Source organism: Malaclemys terrapin, chromosome 10 (assembly GCF_027887155.1).
Source record: "Malaclemys terrapin pileata isolate rMalTer1 chromosome 10, rMalTer1.hap1, whole genome shotgun sequence".
Classification (NCBI taxonomy): Eukaryota; Metazoa; Chordata; order Testudines; family Emydidae; genus Malaclemys; species Malaclemys terrapin.
Window position 1 is genome coordinate 6181068 of NC_071514.1, and position 26537 is coordinate 6207604.

Genomic DNA, 26537 nt, shown 5'->3' on the forward strand with positions numbered 1-26537 from the left:
ACAATCTCCAATGTAGACATATCTATGTCAATGGCAGGAGGGCTTCTTTTGATGTAGCTAATATCTTTTGGGGAGGTGGTGTTCCTACACTGACAGAAAAACTCCTGTCAGTGCAGGCTGCATCGCAGTAGGAAGCTATGCCAGCATGGCTATGCTGACATAGCCATCATAGGCTAACATGGGCTCTATAATGTAGGCATACCTGAAGGAGACGCTTTTAGGCTAGGCAAAGTTTACAGCACAACAGAAAATATCGAAGCTGAGACCTTCTTTGTTCTTTTAAATGGAGTGTAGTTGTAGCTATGTGAGTCCTTGGATATTAGACAGACAAGGTGGGTGAGGTAATCTCTTTTTTTTGGACCAAGCTTTCAAGACCTTGTCTCTCTCACCAAGAGAAGTAGGTCCAATAAAAGAGATTACCTCACCTGCCTTGTCTCTCAGATTTTTTAAAGGTATTTAGACACTGTTTCTCTCAGCATTGCAACATCCAACTGACTTAAGTTCTTAAGTTCTATTTTCAAAAGTGACTTAGGCACTCAAGTCTCTTCAGCTCCTAATGGCGTAAGTCAGTTTTGAAAATAGAACTTATGAGCCCCTCAGTCAGTCGGGTGTTGCAATGCTGAGCAGAGCAATTCAAGTATCTTTAAAATCTGTGCCTGTATATGCACCATTTTTTTTTTTTCAATTAAACTTCAATGTAATTTTATAAAATTCTTAACGTAAATATAGTTCTCACAGTTTAGGGTAACTGCACTTGTATTCCCCCTCCGTGGTTCCTTGAGGGCACCCGCTTGGGTGGTTTCTGTCTTGGGTGGAGACCCATGTCTCTCTCCTTCCTGACTGGGGCTTTTAAGGATGCACAGCTCCATGTCTACACTGTGATATCCCCAGCAAGCCAGTTTACCTATAGGCCAGTACCTGTGCTTCGCTTTCTCTAAGAGAGCTATTAACAGTTTTGCCAGCTCTTACAAGTTACCACACAGCTCTTTCTAAGCAAATACATTTATTCTTAAAGTAAAATCATTACAGAGAAAACATAACAAACAGATTTAAATACACACTAAACCTAACAGGAGTCACCCATCAGTCTTATGGGGCCCTAGTAGCTAAAGTATTTCCTACTGTTCTGCAAAGGTCGGGCCCCCTTTTGGACAGAAGGTCCTGTCTGTTTGCTGAATCAGAGAGAAAGCCCTGTAGCAGTTTAAAAGCAGCCTTTTTATGCCAAAATCCATTTCTTTGTGTTAGCCTCTGAGAATAACACTGATGAAGCTCTCCCATTGCTAATAATAATAGGAAATCTCAGTACAGTATATGCTTTAGTTTCATGTGCAATATGGAGACCAATTAATCTGAAAATTCCAAGTATTTTTGTGAAATACATAACTCTTATAAGCTTTCAGAATTTTCTATTTCCATTTTGAACAATTTCCAGGATTGCAAAGTTTAAAAAAAATTTACAGTTTAAAAAAATTAATAGATTTATAGTCATGCATTTGACAGGACAATGTCCTACTTTTTTTTTTTTTTTTCTGTCACTGATCTTTAGGTACAATTTGTGTCTGAAAGCTTGAAAATAAGCAGAAGTTCATTAACCTCATGGTTTTACCTAATGTTATTGTGCAAGAATCATTTGCAAATGGTTTTAACAAAGTAAACAGACTAAAACTATGACACTGAAATCTAGCTAGTTTCTAGGGTTGCCAATTTTGGTTGGACGTATTCCTGGAGGTTTCATCACATGACATCTTTAATTAAAGATTAATCTTAATTCCTGGAGATTCCAGGACATTCCTGGAAGGTTGGCAACTCTATGATAGTCTCTGAAAAGTGACGGTATAAAAATGACAATATAGATTTCAAGATCAAATATTTGTAGTTTACAACTGGAAAGATTTTTGTAACTGCCAGCTTGCAAACTCAATCCTGGAGTCTGAAAGATGCCCTGAGTTGCTGTCATCTTGCACACTAACATCAGCAATATAGGTTCTGAAGGCCAAATTACATCCTCTGTGATGCTTGTGTAATCCCATTGCCTTCAGTGGGCTTGCACAAGTGTAAGAGAGTGGTTCTTTGGTTGGAATTTTATAACCAGGTGAGTTGATTCACAAGAAGGAATTAATACAAGAGTTTTCATTGCATAAAGGTGTTCAAATACTTCAATGATCAGGATATAAGAACCTAAATTGAATCTACTTCACTCTGTTGGCTCTGTAGTACTAACAAGAGTAATAAATATCAACAATTTATGTTCATCATTCAAATAAGCAAATATGACTGAATATATTCAGGGAGCCAATGTACTGAGCAAGATTGTGCCATTTTATATGGCCACTTTTCATGTTGCCTGCAATAAGCACTTGAGTGATGTACAGCATTTCACAAAGTTTTCAAATAGTGATTTCTATTATGTTTAAAGTTAGTATTTTCTTTTTCTTCAGACATATTTCACATTTTATGCACAAAGTTCCTTTTCCATCCCCTCAGAGACCAAGAATTTTAGTTCAGGTAAGTTTAAAATCTTCCTTGCCTATCTACAGTATTGGTCATTTTATACGGCTGCTTGTATGTGAAAATATAGTACAGTTTTCTTTAAATATTCATATAAAAAAGAAACATCTACAGCCAAATTCACAAATATTTCACACTTAGAAATAATTGATGTTGCATGTTTCCAGTTTAATTTAGGACTATAATAAAATATTTTCTTAGGCATTATATTTCATGAGGCATATTTGATTTTGTACTTTAAAAACACAAAAAAACCCTACGTGCTAGTTAAGGGATAAATTGCAGAAAGCCAGGACGGCTATGCAAGTCTCTCATAGTTCTTGAAATATTTTCTTCTTTTTATTTTATTCAGCTTAAACAAAAGTGAGATCTGTAGGCTAGACCTCTGGAGTATGTTCTTCATGACTACTTTTTTTTCAAAGGGCCTTATTCTGCCCCCTGCATGTGTATGGTTCCCACTGATGCATACAAGAGTTATGCACATTCAAGAGGCACAATTTATGAAACTTACAACTAAGGCTACGTTTTAGTCACAGATATTTTTAGTAAAAGTCATGGACAGGGTCACGGGCAGTAAACAAAAATTCATGGCCCGTGACCTGTCCATAACTTTTACTATATACCCCTGACTAAAACTTGGGGGGTAGGGCTCCGTGGGTGCTGGGAGGGGGGCGGGTCTGGGGCAGACTCCTTACCTGGCTCCTGGGAAGCGGCGACCTCCAGCTCCTAGCTCCACGTGCTGCCTCCACTCCACCCCAAGCTCCGTCAGCACCATCAAAGGGAAAGCTTGAATCTGAAGTTGGCGTCTCAGGTTGGCACCTAGGTTACCAAACCCTGGAGCTGTACTATTCCACTTCTAGGTGTTTCTATCCAGGGTTACCTTGAGATCCTGCAACTGGAATCAGATCAGGCAGGTGTCCAGGGAGTCCCTTGGACCCGACACCTGTCCAGTGGCCTTTTGGAAGCTATGGGAATTCCTCTTAGTTTCCAGGTCCTACATAAGTTATTCCTGCTCTGTGTCCTAGGGGAGACATGGGGACTATACTCACCAGGTGCCATCTGTTTGAGTCCGGTACTGGGCCTGGCACTGAGCAGGAAGAAGTGGTTCAGGAGGAGCCTGCTGAACAGTTAACAGAGGAAGGACATCTTCAAACTGTGCTGACTTCATTGTCTTCCTCCCCTGTTGAGGCAGTTTCCTTGGGAGGCATCTCACCCCCTCCAGCTGATTGTGGAGCATGACAAGAGCTATTGAAGAGGGTTGCCTCAGGTTTTGGGATCCAGATGGAGGTGGTTATGGAGTCTTCCCATTGCCTCATTGACATTTTGGCTACTATCAGGCCATTGCGGGTGACCTTACCAATTAATAAGGCAATTTTGGAGCCTGTTAAGTCAATATGGCAGACTCTTTCGTCCCTTTCTCCCACCTCAAGAAGAGCTGAAGGTAAATATTCTGTTCCTTCCCAGGTTTTTTTCTCCATGAGAGGTCTTGAGGACTCCTGTTTTTTCCACCAATTTCCCTGGTCCTCAGGATAATGTCAAGGATTCAGGAGACAAAGCTATGGTCATCATAAAAGTCCCTTGCTGGCTGAGCAATTTTATCTGTTGGTCTGGCAGCTCTCCACGCGACCTCCCCTTCACCTCCTGGCCTGCCCAGACATCATATCTCAGAATCAAATTCTGATCTCGTACAAACCAGAAAATCCTCCACTAGGAAGACTTGTGCTTAAAGTAAAAGAGATTTTTTCCCTTTGGGCATTTATCGAGGGAGGGAGGGAGTGTTTTGGTGTCCATGCCCAGCATTTGGGGAGGGATAGCTCAGTGGTTTGAGCACTGGCCTGCTAAACCCAGGGTTGTGAGTTCAGTCCTTGAGGGGGCCACTTAGGGATCTGGGGCAAAAATCAGTACTTGGTCCTGCTAGTGAAGGCAGGGGGCTGGACTCGATGACCTTTCAAGGTCCCTTCCAGTTCTAGGAGAGAGGATATCTCCATTATTACCGCCTAGCAGTGAGAGTCTGTGTCCGTGTCATCCAGTGGCGAGGGTCAATGGCCAGGGGTCAGGGAACCCAGACCCTCCCTGCTCCACTGGGTTCTCACCCAGGGCCCAATGAAACAATAATTCAAAATGTGTGGCATAGGGGGTGGGCACCCCTATGCTTACTCCCTGGGCTATTTCCTACTCTGGCTTTGGTTCCTCTGCTAGTGCCATTGGTTTACTGCTGAGTTTTCTCCAAGTGTCCTCTCTGGTCGCGATCTGGAGGATCTTCCTCTCTCAGTTGGGGTTTGTCATTGCCATCCTCCATGGTTGAAGGGCTGTGGTGGCTTGGCAGTGGGGCCTGGCCCCTGCCATGTGGGGCCCCAGCAGTTTCTCGGCAGGAGCCTACACCACATAACTGCTCTCCTTCTCAGTCCACCTAAACTGGGCTGAGCTGCTCCCCTTTGAGCTCAACCTCCATTGTGTGCATGCGCAGCAGGGGCGGCAGGGTGTGGCTTTCTGGGCCCAGAGCTGCTCCTTAACCCATCCCTCACCAGAGTGGGGATTGTACATCCCATCACAGCAGCTCAGAATGATCTGGATCCAAGTGAAAGCACTGCTATCAAAGATCCCGGATTATGTGCTACTCCTGAAACAAGCAGGCCTGGCATTCGATTATCTCAAGATCCACCTTACAACAATATCAACATGGTATGCACTCATGTGTTCTCAGTCTTTTCCTTAAGGGCTGTCTCCATATTTTAATTTCCAGTCAGAGACTTGGCTCCCTCATAAGACCTTAATATTGTCCTTCTGAAGCTCATAGAGCCTCCATTTGGGCCACTGTCCTATTGTTTCATATACCACCATACTATCAAGATGGTTTTGTGGCCATCACCTTAGCTCAGTCAGTGAGCTCCAGACTTTCATGGCAGAACTGTCTTATACATCCTTCCAGAGAGACAGTGGTGTTGAGACCACACCCCAGTTTTGTCTCCAAAGTGGTCTTGGATTTTTACCTGAACCGGGTGACTTCCTTGCTAACCTTCTTCTCACACTTGATGCCGGGAATGAAGAAACTGCATAACTTGGATGTATCCAGATCTTTGGTGTATTACCTTAAATGGACCAAGTTTTTCCATTAGTCTCTCTGCTCTTTATTACCATTTCTGGTCCATTTAAAAGCCAACTCATCTCTTTATAGAGAATTTCCAAATGGATCACACAGTACATTTCCACCTGCTACCAGCTGGGTGGCAAGCTTCTCCCTTCGAATATCAAGATACATAGTACCACAGCACAATCTGCATCTACCGCCTGCCTCAAAAACATTCAGATCTCTGAGATCTGCAGGGCTGCCATGTGGAGTAAACCACTGGCTTGTGTGAAACCCCGTGCCCTTGACATGGGATGCCAAGTTTGGGAGAGCAGTACTTCAATCATTGTTTGACTGATTCAGCTGATATTCCTCATTCCCACCATCCAGAGGGGGATATTGCTTGCCTGTCACCTACAGTGGGATCCACATTGACACATACTCGAAAAAGGAAAAATAGTTACTTGTCTTACAGTAACTGTGGTTCTTTGATATGTAGTCAGTGTGGATCTTGTGACCTGCCCCTCCTTTCCACTTTAGGAGTCCTTAGTTAGTCTTTGATTTGTGAAGGAACTGAGACAAGGTCGCAGCCACTCTGCCCTTTATACTCTTGCATGAGGAGGGATAGAGCATGTGCCTGGCCCCAATGGACTGTGCTACACAAAACAAATTCTGATTTTGTTTGGATGTGCATCTACAGTGGGATCCACAGTGACTACAACATCGCGAAGATCCGCAGTTACTGTAGGTAAGAAATTGTTCTTTTCTGGCAGTGTAGTTCCTGAGTTTGATTACTGAAAGATACACTTCGCATTTTATATATAGGGTAATATAATAATGAAAATAATCTTCCTGTCTTCATTTTGAGTACATGTATGGTCTCGCTTGATGCCATTGTTGAAGTCTTTGAAAAGAGGATAAATGTATTAATAAATTCTTGGGTCAGATCCTCAGCTGGTATAACCTGTCTTAGTTCGAATAAAATAAATGGAGTTAAACTGATTTACACTAGCTGAGGATCTGGTTCTCTTTTCTTACAGAGAAGATGATACTTGGAAAAAAGTCTTGTAGTATCTGAGCTGTGGCTCCTCACTTATCCCAGAATATTAATGAATTGGAGCGTTAATAAACTTCCATTGAGTTGTTATGCAACGTTTTCATCCCTTTTTTAAGATAGGTAATGTGATGGATCAGCTTTCTGTTTAAGTGCCGGAGGCAGAGAAAAAGTGTCACCTATGACTTATCTAGAAATAAAATATAATGAATGATGATTTTGCATGTTATTTCTTCATTATTTTACACATGCCTGAGCTACATAATGTTTAATATAGACTTTTTTTAAATGTTCAAATTATAATTGACTGTTGTACAATTTCTGTAAAATATTGCTAAGGTCCAAAATAAAAAGTATATATGATTTTTTATTTTTTTTATAGCTATCACCACATGATAACCTGATTCTTAGTCAGCCAGTGTCATCACCTCTACCACTGAGGCAAGTAGAACAGCTCTGTTTAATTGTGAAACATACCTTGATCCATTAGTGACATGAAGCTTTAAAGCTTCGAAATATGAAGTAATTTTAACAGTCTACTAAATTTTGTAATTGATGTATCTGGCAGTGATTTGATTTTTTTTTTCTTTAACCAATTGGCTGTTTTATAAAGGCATGAATCTTAAGTCTTCATATTTTATAACTGTATCTGAAGTATTGTAAGTCACTATTGCAACAATAACAAAAAGGTGTATATATATTTTGGTACTTCATATTTAATCCTTCTCTCAAGATAGTTTGCCTTATTTTTTTAAAATCTCACTTGCTACTGCAGAAACCTCATAGTCCATACAGCTTATGAAAATCGTATGTTTTTTATATATATGGATAAAGTTCTTAAATGGGCTTTAATATCAGGCATAAGTTCCTGATTTAGTCAAAAAGTAGGTGGCCAATCAGTCTGAAAAGAACACAGAAGGTTAACTTTTTTGCACATTGAATTTTCTGTTCTGTTCTTGTTTGGTTTCTCTTTATAATATTTAATAGGGCCAAAATTCAAAAGTCTTCCTATCTGATGTGTCCATTGCAATCCTAGATTTTCATTTTTGACCAATAATCTCTTAATCATTTTACCTACACAAAACTTGCCCTAGAGAGCTGGTTTCTGAGTGTTGTCTATGGGCTTTTGCTTTTATTTGGGCTTTGTTTTAATGTTGGCTTTAGAATCATTATTTAGCTATTCCCCATGTTGCTGTAACAGAAAAGTTTTTATATGCTGTGTACTCAAACCTGAATGGTTGGGAGCCATATAAACACAAGCCTGTTTGATAGGGAGTCAGACGCACCCAATACTTTTCTATCAGTAATTACTTTTCTGGCAGATTTTATCCTAAAATGAAGGTGGTTTTGTGCACAGTTGCTGACAAATGAAATATTCTCCATCTGCAGCTGCATTTTGCCCACCCCCTTTGTATCAAATATCTCCAACCACTAGTGTGGGAGGAATAATCTGGTGAAATGATGTGTACAGAAGGGGCAAAATGAAGTAGAGTTCAGGATGCAGAGAGAGATCTGTGTTATAGCTGCAATAATGGTAAAGGTGTTTGCTTGTGTGTGGAGAAGTAGAGTGTATGTACTCTTAGGTAGCTTAACTTTTCACTTCCTTGCTTTTGTGGGTTTATGTCAAGTAAGTGTGTGTGTGTGAACCCTAAGTGCTTCACAACAAAGTTATATGTATTTATTAATTCATATATTTTATGTAAAATATATAATTTTTTCCAAATATTCATTTAAACAAAAATAGTCCATACTTTTTATATGACGAATAAAGATGCTGTTAATATTGAATGTTAACTCACATGAAGAATTCATTTTTGACTGGGGGAGATAAAGATGTATATTGTTGAATAGTCCATGAAGAGCAGTTAGCAATGTGAGAACTTTCTTTCTAGTAGAATAGCATTCACATAATAGCTATGTGATTGTAGCACAAACCTGAGGAACTGAGCATTTCCCACTATATTGAAGGGAAAATCACTAGACCCTCCGGCATTTGTTAGAGAATTACAGAACAGTTTCATAAATGTCACTGTGTCTGGGTATTAAAGTTTTCTTTAATGTCTGGGAAATATCAACACACTAATTCAAAGTATTAGTCACACATTTTAAAGTACTCTGTAATCTGAAGACATTGGTTAGATTTATGTAAAGCAGCTTTTATTATTTCAGCTTTTTAGTGAAATAATTTTACATCCTTTGAGTATGTCAGTGTGGATCCCACTGTAGGTATGCACGTGCCTCATGAGCATGAGATAAGAATCTTTTGAATAGCCCTGTGTGTCAGGGCCCACATTTGCCCTGTGTTTCATCATGTGCCCATGTCTGGGCATAAAAGGCAGTGCAGCCTTGACCCTCCTTCAGTTACCTCTTGCTGCCACTGGCAGAGATGGAACTTAGTGAATATTCAACCCGCTTGTCATTCATTCTGGCTAAGCTCTTCAGAAATCTTCCGCACTCTCATCTGTTTGCTCTAGGAAACAACAAACAAACAAACATGACCCATCAGGACTTATTCTTGGCAGTTAGACCACCTCCCCTGTAGGGTAATGCTTTCTGTGATGGACTAACCCTGTTAACAGATGTACATATCAGATGTCTCTTCTGCTTGGGTGAGCGCCATATACCAGACAGATGGTTGGTATGCTAACACCTTCTTCCAAGATTCTCAAGTCATGCGAAGCTCAACTGAAGTGCTGCTTGCTAGAGCAGTCTGTGAGAGGGTCTTCGGACTTTGAGGAGTCAGGTACCAGATCCAACCAGGTATTGGAGAAAATTACATCCATGAGTGCCCCCCTTCAGTAGACATGCAGTGCTGAAAGCCAGCACTTTGCCTGTTGCCCCTAAACTCTGGCTAGGTCAGTGTACTCCCTGTCCAGACAGCACGTGAACAAGCGGTCACAGTCCCACCTCAAGTCCTGCAAAAGCTGAGATGGTGGCTAGATCCTGAGAAAGCACGAAAAGAGTTACATTCAGTTAGACATCTGACTCCTGCATGGGATTTCAACATCATCTTGTGCTTCCTACAGCTCATGGAGCCTCTTTTTGAACTGCTGTCAAATTGCCGTTTATACCATCTTATCCTGAAAGTAGTCTTTCTGGTTGCTATTGCCTCAGCCAGAAGGATCAGTGAACTCTATGCCCTCATGACGGTCCTCCCTCTACCTCCTTCACAGGGACATGATGGTGCTGTGACACCATCCCAAATTCATCCCTAAAGTGATTCAGAATTCCACCTGAACCAGTTGATTTGAACTGCTTTTCTTCGTCTGTGTCAAGTGTGGTTACAAGAAGGTACAGAAGCTACACACACTGCATTTTCCCAGGCTCTACTCTATTACACTGACAGGACCAAGCCTTTCAGGCTGTTTCCTCATCTCTTTGTGGCCATTTCCAGCCTTGTAAAAGGTCAAGTTATCTTGTCACAGAGAATCTCTCTTAAGTGGATCACATGATGTATTTTCACCTGTTATCAGACAGCTGGCAAATCTCTTCCTCCAAATGTCTAGGTGCATTCCACTGGAACAGGCAGCAGGATCAGCCTGCTTCAGGAATGTGCCAGTATCTGAGCCCTGGTCTACACTAGGGGGGGATCGATCTAAGTTACGCAACTTCAGCTATGTGAATAATGTAGCTGAAGTCGACGTACTTAGATCGAATTACCGTGGTGTCTTCACCGCAGTGAGTTGATTGCTGCCGCTCCCCCGTCAACTCTCCTGTCGACTCCTGTACTCCGGCGCTGCAAGAGGCGCAGGCAGAGTGCTCAGGGATCGATTGCCGTCCGGCAGGTAGTGTAGACATACCCTGAGATCTGCAAGGCAGCAACAGGGAGTAACCCAATAACCGTAGTCAAACATTATGCCCTTGACTTAGTGGGTAGGACAGATGCCTAGTTTGGGATTGGGATAATGGTGCTTCAATCATTATTAGATTCAGCTGAAACTCCTCATTGCCACCAGCCAGTGAGGATACTGCTTGCTAATCACCTAGGTTGGGCTGCATGCTGACACATTTGAGAAAAGGACAGTTACTAACCCAACAACTGGTTTTTCGAGATGTTGTAGTCAGTGCGGATCCTCTGTCCAGTCCTTCATCCCCACTTTGTGGAGTCCTTAGCAGAACAGCTTTGAATCATAAGGGAACTGAGAGGGGTGTCATGGATGCCCCACCCTTTATGCCCTTCCATAGGAACCCAAGATGCATGTGTGGCCTTGACTGACACAAGAATTCAAAAGATTCCATTCTCCTCTGCTTGAAGTGTATGTACCGTTACAGTGGGATCCGTACTATGACTACAACATCTCAACCACAATTACTGTAGGATAAGTAGGTTTTTTTTTTTTTTTTTTTTTTTTTTACTGGATAGTGAAACTAAATGAAATTGCCAAGTTTTTCTTATTAACAAGAATGCAAAAAATAGAAAAATGGAAAACTAAGTTTGCAATGTGTTTACAACACCCTAGCTTAAATTCAGTTATGAATTCTTTGTATTTGTTCATATTTTCAGTGCAGTATATTATAATATTTTTCTGCCTAATTGTTTGATATTCACCAATGTTTTATTTTTTGTAACAGTGGTGGCAAGTTTTCTACACTGCTTCAGAACCTAGGGCCCGAGAATGCAGTAACTCTACTTGTATTTGCTGTAACAGAACATAAAATTCTCATCCATTCCTTACGACCGTCTGTCCTTACTAGTGTGACAGAGGCATTAGTCTCGGTAAGTAGCATTATCTCTTCTTAATAATATTTTTTAGTGAGAATATTGTTCAAATAAACTGTAAAACAAATATATAGTACTACTTCTGGGTTTGAGTGTTGTTTAGAAAATAGGGACCAGATTTCCCCTCTGAGATACCACAGAAGTAATTGAGGTTAAATGAGTTGAGGGTAGAATTTAACCCTATCTTTGGCTTTTGCTTATTGCAATATTGTGCCAGTCACTATCATATGTAGGCACTAAATGCACAAACTCCTTAATTTCCTAAATGGCCCCCTGGTAGGCCTATATTCTTTGTTTCTACCCTCAGAGGGCTTGTAGAAGTATATTATTTTTATGTCCTTCCTCTCACAGACCAGTGTTAGTGCCTCTACTGAGAAATGGCTAGTATGCAGAAGATTTCTGTTTTTACAGATTAAGAAAACTAAAAATTAAGAAAAATTAAATTGCCTTTTTAATTGACAGCAGCTATTTAATATTAGAGTTTACAATTTCAATCATATGCTATTACTTTTCTTGTTAAATGTTTTTATAATGTGGAAAATAGTCTGAGATTGTATCCTTCTATAAATGTTAGTTGAATATTATGTTTGTTTGTTTTTTAAAGATGATATTTCCTTTCCATTGGCCATGCCCATACATTCCTCTTTGCCCCTTGGCACTGGCAGCTGTGTTAAGCGCACCATGTCCATTCATAGTAGGAATTGATTCAAGATACTTTGATCTGTATGATCCCCCACCAGATGTTAGCTGTGTTGACCTAGATACCAACACCATTTCTCAGTAAGTATTTATTACTGATTTTCTAGTATGGTTGTGATATTTGTTTTATTTCCTGTGGCAAAAACCTGAAAGATTCCATTTGAAGTTTGTTTTTTAGCCATTATGTTTCAATTGTGTAGCAGCATCTTAACACTATTTCTTCTATGATGGGTCTGCTTCTCTGGCCAGCAGCAACAGCTGATTGATATTTCTGTCCAATTCAACAGAAAGGAGGCAGAGTCCTCGTTTACCATCATCACTAGGCATCATCTATCGGTCTGTCTGTCTATATATAGCATAAGTAGTAAAATTCAAAACTCTGCTACACCCTAAAAATTATGGACTGAACACACAAACTGGATTTATGGCTTATTACAACAATCTGTAACACACTAACCCCTTCTTTTTTCCTACAACTGCAAAGGTCTTAATGGACCAGTTTGCCTTGAATGGTCCCTTAGACTATATGCTAACTACTTATGCTAAACCATCTGTTCCACCTTCTAAAAACGTTAAACCGTATTACTGGCACACGAAACCTTAAATTAGAGTGAATAAATGAAGACTTGGCACACCACTTCTGAAAGGTTGCCGACCTCTGTTCTAGACATTTGCAGGCTAAATGGGGCCTGGACAGGCTAGAGAGAGAATTTGGATGTTGCTGAAACAAAAAATAGGTCTGTGTATCTTTGTGTATAAATCCAGTGTCCACGTATCGTCCACCAGTGAGAACTTTTGCACTGAAAAAATTAAGCTTGGTACAGTGCTCTGGGATAACCCATAAAGATGAGACACTCTATTTGAGCAATATTGTCCTAAGGAGAGAATTTGAATAAAATGATTCAGAATTAGAATCCTAGAATATCAGTGTTGGAAAGGACCTCATGAGGTCACCTAGTCCAACCCCCTTCTCAAAGCAAGACCAATCCCCAACAAAATCATCATTAAAACAAACTATACTAAGTTACTCTAAAAAGACCTTTGGAACTATTGTGTACTTAATAAAGCTTTATATAACTTTATATAATACAAAAGTTTTAAGACAAAAATCAGAAGGAAGCAGTGTTCGTCAAATATCAGTTAAATATATATGTAGGTCATAAATTTTAAGAATAGTCATTTTTTTATACCAAAAGTCTGATCAAGTTTATTTTAATGTTATCCGACTGATAGCTTTTCTTGTCAGTATCATTCTCATTTATTCTTTAACTAAAGAAGCTGGTGAATTCATTAACCTTTCTTTGTTTTTAATTTATCATTAATAATTATGGAATGGTTATCTGTCTAATTTTGTCTAATTTTTTAGTGCAAATTTATGGCCACAATTTAAAAAAAAATCGTTGTGAATAAAGATTGTTAAGGCACCTATGCTGATCTCAGAGATTTTGTACAACTCTCCTCTACTCTGCATTTTTGGCAGTCAATTGAGAACGGACTGTGATCTGTTTTTTGTTTGTTTGTTTTTTTTTTTTTTCTTTCCTTTTTTTCGGGGAAGGAAGGGTTCCATAGAAAGCAGCATTTCTTTCCCACTGCTGTCTTTTTATGTTAATATTTTAAGTTTTCTTTACTTTCAGGCTTGTTGATTCAGCCTCTTATCTTCTGTTTCTCAGTATTGCTGTCTTCATGCTTCTCCTGGCAATTACTAGTTTCAGATGCATTTTTTTTGAGCATGTGAAGTCTGTGGATATCATGTACATAAACTGTTTGGCAAAAAGCTGATGGACAAATGGTTGAGATTTTTGTGGTTTTGTGCCTTTGATATGGTCTAAAAGACTTGCCACGGCCCTCTGTTGACTGTGAAACAGTGCAACTTTTATATCACCTCAACAGCATGTTGTATGCGGTGAAGTGTGAAAAATCAGGACAGGAGCCTATATAAGGAAAAAGCTCCAAATATTGGAACTGTCCCTATAAAATCGGGACATCTGGTCACCCTAGCGGTCACGTCTACCTCAGCTCCCAGCAAAGTGGCTTTCACCTCATGTATTAATTTATCCAGGTCATTGCGTAATTTCAGTCATCGCATCATTCCAGTCATTTCCACCTTCTAAATCTAAGTCACCATAATTTAGAAAATAACATATATAGTTGCCATATTTCATAATATTTAAACCATTCCTGTTCTGTGCAGCAAAACCATTTTTAAACTTTATGAAATAGAAAGTCGATAAATACAGAGCACAATAAATAGTATGCAACCTTTTTACCTCTTTAAACTGCAAAGGTTGCGGCTACCAATAGGGCATGGCAATCAAGGTTTTTTCGTTCGTTTGGTTTTTTTGCCGTGGTTTCTGGGCGCAGTCCTTGAGCTAGATCGTTTGAAGTAAAATGTTTAAGCCCTACTGTGCATCATTGGCTGTGTGTACTACAATGACCTAGAAGTAAAATAACAAGAATATTGAGGTGCCCCAGTGGAAATATCTGGGAAAATAGATTTAATCTTTGCCGACACTATGGTTGGCATTAGGTATTGTTACTAATACTCTGTTTTCATGTGCTATGAATGCATTACTATTTCTATCTTTTTAAAGCATAATTTCTCCCATCTCTCTTGGGTTTGGCTCAGAACGTGTGGATAACCAGTTGGATAACTATGTGACCACATCTCCATACAGTAAATGAAATGCCTATTTTTCCCTCCCTTGCTCAAAAGACCGTTCTTCATATAGTGAATTGTGAATGCACACTCATTTTTATTTATACATCTAGGATTACATCCTTCTGGATATGACCCTGTGCAGAAATACATTTTCCGTTATTATTTTTATTTATTTAGTTGTATTACTGTAGCACCTAGTCATGGACCAGGACCCTATTAAGCTAGTTGCTGTAGAAACATAGAACAAAAAGATGGTCTCTGAATATTAATACTTTTCTTCTTCCCTTTTTAGAACTGGAGATAAGAAAACTATTTCATGGAAGACCTTACCAAAGAAACCTTGCAAAAATCTAATGAACACTTTAAATAACTTGTATCAACAACTGGCAGAATGTGAGTGGGGGAAGTATAAAACAAGATTTTCACTAACTGTGGTACATTGTAGCTAATGTTAACAGATTGGTAGATTTTAGTTACAGTACAGTTTGCTGCAGGCATCCTTCACGATAAGTATCACAAAATGTTTTACAAAAAGGAGAAGTTTTGCATAAACGTAAAGATTAGAAATAATCACAGTAAAACCTCAGACTTGCAGACACCTCGGGAATGGAGGTTGTCCGTAACTCTGAAATATTCGTAACTCTGAACAAAGTACAGTTCGGGTTCCGGATCCAGCAGCTGACACTCCAAGCCAGGTTTCAGCAGCAGCTGAGCTCCTTACTCAGTGCTGGCATGAGTTTGCAAGACTATCCCCCTGGAGGGGGTGGGGGACAGAGAGAGAGAGAAAACAGCATGTTCCCCTCCTGGGAAATGGTTTTTTTTTTTTTTTTTTTTTTTTAAAAACAGCCCATCCCCTTCCTTGGGAGGTAGGGGGGAAGGGGGAAAGCGGTACAGACCCCAGTGCTGCTCCTACTCCAGCTGCCTTGGGCTGGCAGTTCTAGCATCTTGCTGCAAGTGGCTGCCCTGCGGGTGGGGTGGGGTGAGGACAGGCAGCCCAGATGTGCCTACCTTTAAGATGCAATAAAGGTACAGTACAGATTTGCTTTTTTGGGGGTCGCTGCTGCTGCTGCCTGATTGGTTATTTCCGGTTTCTCAAGGTGTCTGGTTGACCAGTCAGTCCATAACTCTGGTGTTCGTATCTTTGAGGTTCTACTGTAATTGGCTTTTGGGGTGGGGAAACATCAATAGGGATGAAGCACTAGGGAAAGGACATCTCATAAGTGAAGAGTCATGAGGAGGGGAGACAGAAGAGCAAAAAGTTGGCCAAGACCTGTAAAGCTATTGACAGATTGCACATTACAGACCACTCAATTATCCTCATGCCTTTATCTGACAGTTGAGGTAGTTTGGGGCACACAAGCTAATAGTGCTTACTATCCTGATTCTCCATTGCGCCATTCCTGCGCATAGTTTTATTGTGACAGTTACAATTTTTGTATTCTTGGGGCAGCTGCCCAGCCCCTGGTGTAGACAGGGCAGCCTGAGGGTTATGCTAGGGCTGCTGTTGTGAGGCTGGTAGTGGTGGTGAAACTACAATAGCTGAAATCCAGTGTACACGGTTGCCACTCTTTTCTCCCTCACTCTCCTCCCACGCAGCCAGTGCCAAGGGTCATGAGTGGGACTGCGTAAAGCTTTGCTGCTGGGGTCTGTGGTAGCTATGTTATGTACATTGAAAACTACCATTTTTAGAAGACTGATGTGCACAAGCAGGAGATGAGGTTAGAGCGGTAATATGGACCAATATGGATCCATAGTTTTGAAAATCAGGAAGGAAATTTTTTAATGGAACTGTTAGGAAACCAGGTGATGTGATGGAGGATGGAGGTAATATGACCCTGTTCTATGAAGTGAGAGGGAAATCTTAGCAGCATTTTGTAGTTCCTAACAATTAAAACCAAATCCAAATCCCATTAAAGTCAATGGGAGTCTTTCAATTGACTTTAATGGGCTTTGGATGAGGGCCTTAAAAAGCAGAAGTGGCTGAAAGTCATATAAGACTAAATTGCACTGGCAGAGATAGCAAGTGGTTAAGGCATGGATTAGAATAGGAAGGGGATGGAGTCGTTCCAAAGCAGGCATGTTTAATATGTTGTAGAAGTTAATATACCTTAGCCAAAATCTTAAAAAATGGGCATCTAAAGTTAGGGTGGGTGCTCAGCACTTCTGAAAATCAGGCCACTTACTTTTGGGCCTAAATATATTAGGTTCCTAATTTTAGACACCCATTTTTAACAATTTTGACGATCGAGGATATCAGAAATTAATAATGTTTTCTATTGTTCAGAATATACTAAAAACAGCATGCTGCATGAATGGCAGTATGTATTATTTAAGATTAAACTATTGTGAAGATCATATAGTTTCCTAATGGTTACATTTAACCTTACAGTCGGAAAAGGATTTTCTTAGCAATTTCTAAAATACGTATACGGTCTGTATAATATAGAATAAAATGGATTCCTTCTTGAATTGTCACCAAAGTCTAAATTCATATAAGCATGGTTTCTAATAGAGACTATGGCTGCAACCATAATGTGTTGGAACAGTGGAATACAATATTGAAACCATATTTCTGTTCCATATGGGCACCATTAGCATGTTACCACTCTGTGTGAGTGGGGGAAAGAAAAGCAGAGAAGCCTTGGGAATCAGGGTCCTAATGGCTTTGTATGGACACTAAAGACCTAAAGGCACCTTTCATAAGAGTAGGGATTTGTGCTAGTTTCCTTTAGCAAAGTGCCCCCATTTCTCCCTACCCTCGTTGTGCACTGTACTGTGCTTCTGATGGTTGCCATATGCATTTCAATGATTTTGTGTGTATATATAGTGTCAATAAAGCTCTTGCTGGCACTTTGGGAAAGAAGGCATTCTAAAATATATATGCATCCCACATGTGTGATTAACATATTCTTAAAAACTCATTTATTGTGCCAACTAATTGTATACATTTCAACGGATTCCATAAACTACCCTTTTTATTAGCATGTCACTCAAGTGTCCATACCAATTCTGTCTTTGTTGCCATAGTAACTGTACTTACAAGGTAAATGTGTTTGTCTCTCTGCCTCTTGTAAAACCCACAGACTTGTGATTTATGAACTGTCACACTGAATTAATCATCATACTTCACTATTCTATTTAAATCTGATATAGAATATTATAATAGTAGATTCACTTATCACCCAATAAGATAAGAAGGAAATCATAACTTTGGTCAACTCTGAGAATTTTTTTGATCTAGGAGAGTATTTTAACACTATTGTTGTTCACAGTGCAGCAAAGACCAAGAGAAGATGCATTAATGGAATTAACAATGAATGACTATGATTTTAATTCGGGGAAGAAGTTGCATTTGTTAGATATGGAGATCCAGGAGGCATTTCTTTGTTTCATGGCTTCGTTATTAAAAGGTTATAGGTCGTACCTAAGGCCAATAACACAGGCGCCTTCTGAGACAGCAACAGATGCAAGTTCCCTCTTTGAACTACAAGGTAAAGATTCATATTCTTGATTTTTAATCATAAGCTAATAAAATATGCAAAAACTATTTTTCACTGGAGTGATGAAGAAGAAGAAAACATTTTCATGATACTGTGCTGAATGGAAAAAATCAAAAGACGATGTAATGGTAGTAGGCAAAAATGATATGTTGCCACTGGCAAAACAGTACTGAAAAGATTTTTTAAAAAGTATTGAAAAGGTGTCTAGTTGATAGTATTTGTTAACACAATAATAGAGACATTTCATAACAATTGCTAGTTTTTAAAGATAATTGTTGTAGAACTTCTGTAACTATTATTCTATTTGTTAGTGAAATACGTGCTGTTTCCTTTGCTTCAGAGTGTTCTTACATGCATATACTTTGTTTTATAGGGTTCTTAAAAAGTCGAGATCGATCACATCAAAAATTCTACACATCAATGACCAAAACTCAAATGTTTATTCGCTTCATTGAAGAATGTTCCTTTGTTAGTGATAAGGATGCAAGCCTTGCATTTTTTGACGATTGTGTAAATAAAGTAAGTGTGGTTTTAGTATGTTTGTAGTACTTGATTTATATTTTTTCCATTGCTCACTTCCACAGGTACTGTAGATAGCGTAATATGTTTGTATATAATTGTAATAAGCTTGATATAGCTTCATTATAAATTATTTCCATTTCTCCTTTTTCTTTTCTGTTCCACTTCTGTTTTCTGATGCCCTAGTGTAACTGTTACTCTAGGGTCACTTTCCACCGATGCTGAAGTGGAAATTCGGGTAAGTAAATAGCTAGATAGCCCAAGTATTCAAAAGTGCATCTGCAATGCTCTGTGCATGCATGCAGGTTGTGATTTGACCATGAACATACATAGACATTTTGAAAGTTTTGGCCCATATTAAGAAATATGATATTCCTAATAATTTGAAGAGTTGTTCTTCCTACAGTTCACCAGCACAATACCACATTCCTTAAATAGTAGTTTAGTTTTCATAGGATGTATGATATTTTATATAATTGTTTGGAACTGAATAGTATCAATTAGTTACTTTTTATTTTTATACAGTAAACCTAAGATCCACTTGATCTTTGCTAACATTGGGTTGATTTCTTTTAATCAATTCTACCTCAGCACTTGCAGCTTTTCTAATTTATTAATTTTAAAAAGTTGTTTTAGTATAGACCCTCTGATGTATAATGAGAACATTTATCTGTATCTTTATACTCCTAGGCAATAACAATTATATATGGTTCCCATAAATCATAGGCCTCCTTCCTGTTGTAGCTGTTTTATATCTAATTCTTTTATTAATATTCTACTTTTACCTGTGGATATTTCTTAATAGGCTTGCTATCAAATGTCTTGGATATCTTGAATGGAATTCTTCAGCTAGCACAATACATTATTATATATTTTGAAAAATCTTCATCAAGTTTTCTTATGACACTTTTGTGGGTAGCATTAATTTAGCATCATGTCTTCATGCTGCATTTAATGGAATGCTCTCTGCTGCTGTAGTTTCTTATTGCCAGGCTGTTCCCATATCTCTAACACACACAGAAGAGAAAAGATAATTCTGTCAAGGGCATGTGGGAGTTCTCCAGGATTGTGAGTGGTGTCTTTCAGCAGGTTATTGACCAGTAGCTATTGACCATAATAGAGACATTTCATAACAATTGCTAGTTTTTAAAAGATAATTGTTGTAGAACTTCTGTAACCATTATCCTACTTGTTCGTGAAATACGTGCTGTTTCCTTTGCTTTTCTAATTTCTATTTTAATCCAAATCAACTCAAATTATTAATTTAAAGTGGATTAGTTAAACCACATTAAGCCCCTACGTGAAAATTCTTATTCAGAATTAAAGTAGCCTTAATTCAGTTCATCTTAATTTGTTTCCAAAGTGAATTAAACTAAACTGAATTAAGGGCTACTTTATGTGGACACTCTTATTCAGAATTAGATATTTAATGTGGTTTAATCAATCCACTTTAAATTCACACTTTTAGTTAATTTAGAGTCATTTTTCTGAGTTCCCCATGTAGACAAGCCCTAAGGTTAGCTTTTTGGAGAAGGTCTGAATGCTTTGCTGGATTTGGCTCATAGTGGCAGGTCGTTTTACAGCCAGAATGCTGAACTTCCCATGTCAAAGTAGGTTCAAGTTTACTGCGTCATTTGCAGAAGTAAATTTGTTTAGCCTAAGTACCACCCAGACTTTAAGCCCAATCTGTTTTAGTGCATACGGTTGATAGTGCCCAAAATAGTGCACATGCACTCAATTGCCATGTTATGGCTTTGGTACAGCAAAACACTTATGTACGCATTTTACTGATGAAGTTAGTTCCATGTGCTAAAGTGGGTGGGCAAAATTGGCTTGATCCTGACTGAACAGTCGACCTCTTATTTTCTGCATTATGCTAGAAGAGTGTGTATCTGTTTAGGAAGGATTAAATTGCAACCCACATTTTTTAATATTATTTGGCCATAGTGTACTGTAACAAAAAGTTCCTGTTAATATTGTCGGAAATATAAGACCTGCTTGTTGTCTTGCTAGGTACCTGGAACATTCTGTTCTGGGACATTGATGTATAAGCAATGCATGCTGTTGTCTAGGATTTCCTGTAAAGTAGGTCACCTGCTGTTTGTTCCATGGGAATTAATGTTGAAGATTATTAGAATAGTTACTTGTTAGGGGGCAAAGCACAGGAAAGTCTGACTGAAGAATCCGTACTTTGAAAAAAAAAATCTGAGAACAGCTCTGACTTATTGTGCGGAAAAATTTGATTGGTATTTTATAAAGTGTTGTAATTTTGCATAATTCTCCTTTTCTGCTTTTCCAGCCTTAGGTCAGTTTTCAAAAACAAATTAATAAAAGAAAGCATAATTGTACATGTTTGTAGACCATGGATTGATTTAATTAAACATTTATGTTAAACATTCAAGATATCTTCACAATTTAACAGCAAAAATCTTTAACGACTTCCTAGTGAAGCATGTGACCCATTTTAAACTTTTTAAGAAAGGAAAATTGCAGACAGACAAGAATGTACTCTAGTGACTAACGCTGCTGAGCAGCATTCAGATCTAATTGCAGTGTGGACTAATTGTGTGTCTAATGTTAAATAGGGCTTTTATTCAAAATGAGATGATTATACAAATGCCAAGTTCACTCTGTTACATTTCATTTTATTTTATTGAATGGTTTCAGTGTGCATATAAATCAGTGTCTTAGCTAAAATTATTATTTGTTCTGGGAGTTCAAACAATACTCTGAAGGAGGAACTCTTACGTTGATGCTGCCACTATACAATCAGCAAATAGTCTATGCAGGTCTTAAGACAAAGCAAGAGGTTCTACTTTTAGAAAATAAAATAAAAATCAGTGTGTTTGAGTATAAGGCTGTTTGCCTGGAACTCATTTATTCCTGTCCTAGTTCTTTCTCTGCTTCATTCTGTGGGCAACCTGTCTACAGTACGTCTGTTTCCAATTCCTAAAATTAGGATAATACTTACTGTCTCATCAGGATGTTGTGAGAATAAAAGTCTTACACAGTGCTTTATAATCTTTGCATTGCGCTTTTTGTCCAAGAATCTCCATGAACTTTACAAAAGTGGGCAGCTACTTCTAAAGATAGGGAAACTGAGGCATAGAAAAATTGTATTACGCACCTAGGATTTGCTGATCTCCATGGAGTAATTTCCCCCAGCCAGACCTTTCTCAATAGGATGACTAGATCCTCACAAAGGGATTTCTTCAACTTCAGAGCAATAGTAAGGACCTTTTACACTGTATTCCTGGGCCCCTGTACTCCTGATATTGGTTTTGGGTTTATGATATAAGGCTTACTAAAATTAAAAATGCAAGAACTATACTATAGGAAAATCAACAGTTAGCTGGGTTATTCTCCTCCTTCCCATCCGATAACCAGATATTTATATTGTCCATCTGTCCATGGCTGGAACAGTACAAAGGTACCTGTGTGGTTGTCTTTGAACACAACTGAATGATGAGGTTGCCTACCACCATCTTGTTCATCTTTAAGATAACTAATTTTATGGTATGTACAACTGGAACCAGTATGATGGCCCTGTTCCAAACCCCCACCATGGGAGCATCTCAAGTCAAGGCATAGTCTCTTATTCATCTCAATTTCCCCTACACAGAAGCAGTTCTTTATGGATTATCTATTTTGTACACTAAAAGGACATTGCTACTTAACTTGCAATATTGTGGAAATTATGAATTCCACTATATTAGGCTTCCACTGCACTTTTGATAATGGGAGCCCCAATATGTGCAGGGTTGACAGTGGGAGTCCCACGCAGCCAACCACAGAAGACCCCACTCTCAGCCCCAGGCAGCCAACAGCAGAAATTCACAGAAAAGTAATAATGAACTTTATTACCACAAATAATAAGGTCCATTATTATTTTTCCGGAATTTTCCTTGGCTTGTCTGCAACTCAGCTGCAATTTTTGACTATTATCTCACAATTCAAGTAGGGCCTTAGACATTGCTAAATTGTTTCACAAGATTTCATTTTTCCTGAAACAATTCAGAAATACTTCAATCCATATAAATTACTGAGATTAACATACTTTATTGCTGAAACCAAAAATAAAAACTTGTTTCTGTGGTTTCTTTAAATATTTCTAAAGATTTTAAATTATCAAGTAAAGTTTATTTCTGCTTTTTAAAGAGCCATATGTTATTGCTGTTCACATGATTAAATAGCTAATCCTCTCAATCTGTCTCATGCAGTAAAATGCATAATTAAGAGCATCTCTAAGTACCAAAAAAGCTGTTTTATCAAATTTTAAATGTTTTCAAGGATCCTTTCGAAACTATATTATATATGTATCTGTTACACAGTAAAGAGAGAAACTGTGAAATTATTTTAATTTTATGTTGCTGGAGTAATCAGCTTTTTCTGTACCTGAATCTACATGTACAGACTTCCAGGAATCGACTGTCAATTTGTAGGTTTCATAGTTTAAGTTCAGCAAAGTATTTTTCTATAGAAAAATGCCTTTTGCTAAGCTTTTAAAAAACAGGCATTGTAGTCAGTGACAGTTTAGCACAAAAAAAGCCCGGGTTCAGAGCGTATCATTTTCCTAGTGTTGTATGTTTAGGATGGTACAAGGAGTTTTGACTTGCAGGATGCATGGACAAATTGTTTGTTTCAGTGATCTCCAGTTGAAATCTAGCTCAGGCTAGTAATTGACAGCCTGCGTGAAGTGACTCAGTAAGTTGTTTTATTGGTATTATGGTGTTGACCACAATATATAGGAAGACAAAAACCGTACCAAATTGTAAATTCATCAGAATAGTATCTGAGTCCAGTTTCTAGGGGACATATTACCTGTTCAGTCTCCATTCCTATTGACTCATTAGCTTCCTTGCAGAGAATAGACTGCCTACTCATCCCTTGGAGAGGTCCCTCGAGGTCAGGCATGCAGCAGCTTAGGGAAGCCTATACTGCTGCTGCTCATGGTATGCTTGTGTGCATAAACAGAAGACTTCAGTCTGTAGGCTCTTCAGTTTGGCACTTTTGACCAGCACTACATTTTTGGCTTTAAATGTACTTTTAAAATATATTAATTATAATTCGTGTGAATCGTCCTGAATTTTAGTGCAGGTTTTATTTATTTAAAATCTGTATAAGCATAGTGCAACCAGCTGCTGTTGATACATGTTTAAACTTGAGATTCCTTTTTTAGGGGAGTTAACGGAGAAAAACATTTGCACTTTGTTTCAGCCAAGTACAGCTCTGAATCCGGATTAGATAACGTGCCCTTGCAATTTCTGATATGATGCTTAAAGTGGGCTGGAAGACGATGATGATTACTCTTCCAAAAGAGAGCAAGAGCACATTTTTAGATCATTGCATTGAATGTGAAGTAGGTGTCATGGTATCTGAGTTGAACACAGCAGCTGCAAAAATTGAGCATTTTCGATGTCCTAGGAAGGAGGCTGACTTCCCCCTAATGTCAGTTCATTGATGTTGGAGAGGTGCATCACGTTACCAACAACAACAACAAAAAGTTGCAAGGACAGAAAGCCAGGGTAACTAATTTTTACAAAAGAGACAGTAGCAGAGGTTGTTGATCTGACCAGTCAGCATTTCTTGCAAGAGAGAGTTTGCCATCCAAACACAGTAAAAGTTCAGTTCCCTTCTGTGTCTGTGATAGGTAGGGCCCTACCAAATTCACAGCCGTGAAAAACGCATGAAATCTGGTCTCCCCCTGTGAAATCTGGTCTTCTGTATAATTTTACCCTATACTATACAGATTTCATGGGGAAGACCAGTGTTTCTCAAACTGGGGGTCCTGACCCAAAATGGGGGTAACAAGGGGGTTGCAAGGTTATTGTAGGGGGGGTCACTGTATTGCCACCCTTACTTCTGCGCTGCCTTCTGAGTTAGGTGGCCAGAGAACGGCAGCTGCTGGCCAGGCGCCCAGCTCGGAAGGCAGCACCCTACCAGCAGCAGCCCGGAAGTAAAGGTGGCAATACCCTACCAGGCCACCCTTACTTCTGTGCTGCTGCCTTTGGAACTGGGTGGCTGGAGAATGGCAGCTGCTGGCTGAGGTCCCAGCTCTGAAGGCAGCATCACAGAAGTAAGAGTGGCAATACTTTGACCTACCTACAATAACCTTGTGACAGGCCCCCCCGCCCCCCCCAAAGTCCCATTTTGGGTCAGGACCCCTACAGTTAACACCCTGAAATTTCAGATTTAAATACCTGAAATCATGAAATTTTACAATTTTAAAAAATCCTATGAATGTAAAATTGACCAAAATGGACCGTGAATTTGTTAGGGCCCTAGTGATAGGATTGAAGACTTTGTAAGTGTTACAGTTGATTAGTTGCTGGTGTTATGCCTTCAAAGTGCAGTCAGACTCATTTCAGATGAGTTGTTGGTGCTTTTATCCCCAGTGTATTTCTTCTAGTTTTCCCTTTCAACGTTCTGTGGTGTGTTTTGTGTAAACACAATGCACTTGGCCATTAGGATCCTGACTGCAAACGGTATGAATTTGCTGCTGAGCATCTGTAGCTCCCATTGACTGTAATGGGAGTTGGGGGTGCCGAGCGCACCTGAAAGTCAGGCATAGGGACTTAATGAAGCTTTTGTCTCTCCTTGAAGTGGATAGATTTACCATCCTTCTTGTGCAGTATTCATAGAGAAATGCATGTTTAAAGGAAAAGAATATATCCTCCTACAGATCCGGTATGTGTAATAAGCTTATTAAAAGCAGCTGAAAGCTCACACAGTAGGAGGCTAAGTTTAGGTATGTGCTCAATCACTGTCTTTGAAGGAGAAAAGACTGAGGGTAAAAACCCAGTACATTGTCTTACAGCCAAGGGAGCCTGCCATATACTTGACATACATGATGAAGGTATATGGCATGACTTTAATTTTAATTGCAGTCCCCTTCTTGTTCTTATCGCAGTAGTTCGTTTCACAGCCACACAGCCATTCATGTAATTTAAATGTTGGTGTTGGGCTAATAAAATGTGTCCCGGGTGAGAAATAGTAATTGAGTAGCTTGTTTTGAGAACCATCGGAAATTCTACAGTTTCCAGCACAACTGCTGCTGACGCACACAAACGATTCAAACTGTAATGCCAAGAAGATCTGTTGGTATGTGGTAAAAATTCTTTTTTTATTCTTCTTCTCTTCTCTCCAGTGGAACAACCACACTTCCTTGTAAGAATGTTTCTGTGGCTCAAGGAATGGAAAGAAAAGCTTTCAGTAATATTGCTAAGCCACCTCTGCTTCCTTTTGGTTCTTGAGGAAAACAGCGACTTTTGTTTTGCCTAATTGAATGTTACAACTGAGTCCATTTCTTCCTGTCTAACAAGGAGCAGAAAGTTTGAGCAACATCCGTTACTTTGGATAGGTCAGATGCCTTAAATCTGGCATCTCTTTAAATATGTGTACGCTAAGCAGACAAAGATTTGCTAGTTTATATCAATTACAGAAGTTAATTACTATGTAAGGAACTAAAATTGCTGTGCAGAGCTGTCTGTTCTCACTAAATTACACTATTTGGATCAGGTTTCTGTTACTAGTCCAGTTAGCGATCAAGCTGGAATAGAAGAACAGCTGTAAATTTTCATATTGGAAAATTAAATTGAAGCAATTTCTTCTGTTTGCACACAAGTTTTGAGTGGTTTACCTCTGAAAGATGGTGTTCCTCACAAAACCAGCTGCTCTGGACAGCTAAAGGGATCCATGAGGAAACAAAATGGCCATGAGCTTATTATATTAATGAAAAATAAATTTGTCACTAAACAGATAAATGTTCTGAGATGGCTATCTCAAAGGTGACCATCAGGTCGGTGCTGGAT

The 26537-nt window shown here is 39.0% G+C and overlaps 1 protein-coding gene across 2 annotated transcripts in view; it reads left to right on the forward strand.

The window, feature by feature from the left end:
* DENND4A (DENN domain containing 4A) overlaps nt 1-26537 on the forward strand; it is a 113747-nt gene that overhangs the window by 57235 nt on the left and 29975 nt on the right. For both annotated transcript variants that reach the window (XM_054042763.1, XM_054042764.1), the window contains 7 exons: nt 2439-2505; nt 7012-7070; nt 11202-11346; nt 11954-12129; nt 15000-15100; nt 17980-18198; nt 18581-18726. In XM_054042763.1, the coding sequence (XP_053898738.1) occupies nt 2439-2505; nt 7012-7070; nt 11202-11346; nt 11954-12129; nt 15000-15100; nt 17980-18198; nt 18581-18726 (913 nt within the window). The remainder of the gene's footprint in view (nt 1-2438; nt 2506-7011; nt 7071-11201; nt 11347-11953; nt 12130-14999; nt 15101-17979; nt 18199-18580; nt 18727-26537) is intronic.